The sequence below is a fragment of the Macrobrachium rosenbergii genome, chromosome 48 (genome assembly GCF_040412425.1).
Source record: "Macrobrachium rosenbergii isolate ZJJX-2024 chromosome 48, ASM4041242v1, whole genome shotgun sequence".
NCBI lineage: Eukaryota > Metazoa > Arthropoda > Malacostraca > Decapoda > Palaemonidae > Macrobrachium > Macrobrachium rosenbergii.
Window position 1 is genome coordinate 46,004,224 of NC_089788.1, and position 3,044 is coordinate 46,007,267.

The window sequence follows — 3,044 nt, forward strand, 5'->3', positions numbered from 1 at the left end:
CAAGCTAACTAACGCCCTTGCTTTCCACCTGAGAGACCTGGTTCGATCCCGACGTGAGTCAGAAATTTATTTCTGTTCCACACGTGATTGTGTGTTGATGATTTCATCTTATTCACTCATGTGTGATAATCAGAATGAAATGTTGTCTATTGGGTCATTGCTGAGTCGGGAGGTTGGGGAAAACTTCGCTGGTATGCAAGCAGTTAGCTGCCCAGGTAACCTGGGTGCAGTTGCTATCAGGTTCCAACTCTTTAGACTTGTATGGCCCAGTGGATAACACCCTTGCTTTCCACCAGAGACCTGGGTCTGATCCTCGACGTGAGTCAGAAATTTATTTCTGTTCCACACGTGATTGTGTGTTGATGATTTCTATCTTATTCACAATCAGAAGGGATAATAGAAATGAAATGTTGTCTATTGGGTCATTGCTGAGTCGGGAAGTTGGGGAAAACTCCACTGGTATGCAAGCAGTTAGCTTGCCCAGGTAATTCCTTGGGTGCAGTTGCTCAGGTTCCAACTTCTTTTAGACTTGTATGGCCCAGTGGATAACGCCCTTGCTTTCCACCTGAGAGACCTGGGTTCGATCCCGACGTGAGTCAGAAATTTATTTCTGTTCCACACGTGATTGTGTGTTGATGATTTCTATCTTATTCACTCAGAAGGGATAATTCGAATGAAATGTTGTCTATTGGGTCATTGCTGAGTCGGGAAGTTGGGGAAAATCACTGGTATGCAAGCAGTTAGCTTGCCCAGGTAATTCCCATGGGTGCAGTTGCTCTCAGGTTCCAGCTTTTTAGACTTGTATGGCCCAGTGGATAACGCCCTGCTTTCCACCTGAGACCTGGGTGATCTGGACGTGAGTCAGAAATTCATTTCTGTTCCACACGTGATTGTGTGTTGATGATTTCTATATATATATATATATATATATATATATATATATATATATATATATATATATATATATAGACAGGAAAAGGGCGCAGAACACATACAGAACCAGTACATACATTTATTTGTCTCGCGTTTCTTGACCCGTGGTCACATCATCAGGACATCATCTACAGTTATAAATTAAAAAGGACATTCAGCAAAATAGTTAAAAGTAACTGTAGATGATGCCTTGATGATGTGACCACGGGAATCAAGAAACGCGTAGACGTATAAATGTATGTACTGGTTCTATATGTGTTCCTTATGCCCTGTCTCTCCTGCCTACTATAGTGCCCTCCGATGTGGATTATATAGATGAGATAGATACACACACACACACACACACACAACACACACACACACACATATATATATATATATATATATATATATATATATATATATATATATATATATATATATATATATATATATATATAGATATATATATATATATATATATAGATATATATATATATATATATATATATATATATATATATATATATATATATATATATATATATATATATATATATATATATATATATATATATATATATATATATATATATATATATATATATATATATATATATATATATATATATATATATATATATATATATATATATATATATATATATATATATATATATATATATATATATATATATATATATATATATACATATATATATATATATATATACTGTATACATACATACATATTCATATATATTGTAGATACATATTTATATATACTGTAGAGACAGGATGGGTAAGATATTGTACAATATAAGGAGAATTTTCCGTTACATATGGTTCGAAAGCATGAAGCGTTTTACATTTACAGATGGTTTAATTTTACAAATGATATGCTGGAAGTTCATGAGAATACATGAAAATCCCTGCTTCATCTGTCTGTCTTTGATTTGCATTTTCTGGGGAAACGTGCTGGTCTGCAGTAGGTAAAGCGTGTTATTTTGGACGGAGGATGTGTGGAGCCTACAGTACTCCCACAGGAAAAGAGACTCATGCAAATGTGCTGTCATCTGGGATGTATGCCTGTTTCAGCCTGTCTATTGAGACCTGGGTAGTTCTCTCGTCCACTGACATCTGTTAGCACTTGTCTCTGGCTGCAGGATTTGGTGAGGTCCAGAGTAGAAGGGGGAGAGGTGGTGCCAGTGTGGATCCGTTCTGATAAACACGTATTTTATTTCCGCCCATTCTTTTTTCTGGCATGATTTGTTTAATGCTCTACAGACATCAGTTGGGGTGGTTGGCCCTGTTGTCTTTTGGAAGACGTCTGCTTTTATTGCTATTGACTGTCTGTAGAGTGCTTCCACCGGTGAAGTGCTGAATGCTGCATGTGGGACTGTTCTCAGTCCTAATAGAATCCACGGCAATTCTTTTCTCCACCTCCTGTCTTGACATTTGGTCTTGAGCACTGCTTTCAAGGGGCAGTGGAACTGCTCTATCATACCATTTGCTTCTGGGTTGTATGCTGCCATGTGTTTTATTTTTGTCCCAAGGCTGGTGGCTAGGGAGCTCCAAAGGGCAGACATGAAGCTAGCCCCCACATCACAGGTGATGTACTGAGGGACTCCTTGCCAACTGACCCAGTTTACTAAAGCCTGTGCTCAACTTTTTACTGTCTGCGGTTTGACAGGTACTGCGTCAGGCCATCTGGTATCCCTTAAACGCCGAGCCTCTATTTACAAAAACGTCTCCCGTATGCCGGCGGCGTTCGGGAGTTAACGCCAAAGCAGAAAAATGTTTTTTTTTTTAAATCACAGCACGCTTAGTTTTTAAGATTAAGAGTTCTTTGGCTCTTTTTTTGTCATTGCCTGAAATTTAGTATACAACCATTAGAAATGAAAAATATCATTATCATATATAAATATTGAAATATATGACAGTGCAAAAAAATTTCATATATAATTTTTATACAAATCGCGCTGTGAGCAAAACGGTTAAAGCAACGGATTATTTTTTTTCTTTTTATTGTAAACTAAATTGCGATGATTTTGGTATATAACAAATTGTAAAACGATCAAAGCAACAGAGAAAATATTATCACAATATGATGCGAATCCGTAACGCGTGGA

The 3,044-nt window shown here is 36.7% G+C and overlaps 1 protein-coding gene across 1 annotated transcript; it reads right to left on the bottom strand.

Annotated features, from left to right (window-relative positions):
* Window positions 1–2,015: 2,015 nt before the first annotated feature.
* On the bottom strand, window positions 2,016–2,501 carry LOC136831077 (uncharacterized). Its single transcript, XM_067091024.1, has one exon. It carries the CDS (start codon window positions 2,499–2,501, stop codon window positions 2,016–2,018), a length of 486 nt encoding a protein of 161 aa, XP_066947125.1.
* Between the last annotated feature and the right edge of the window lie 543 nt (window positions 2,502–3,044).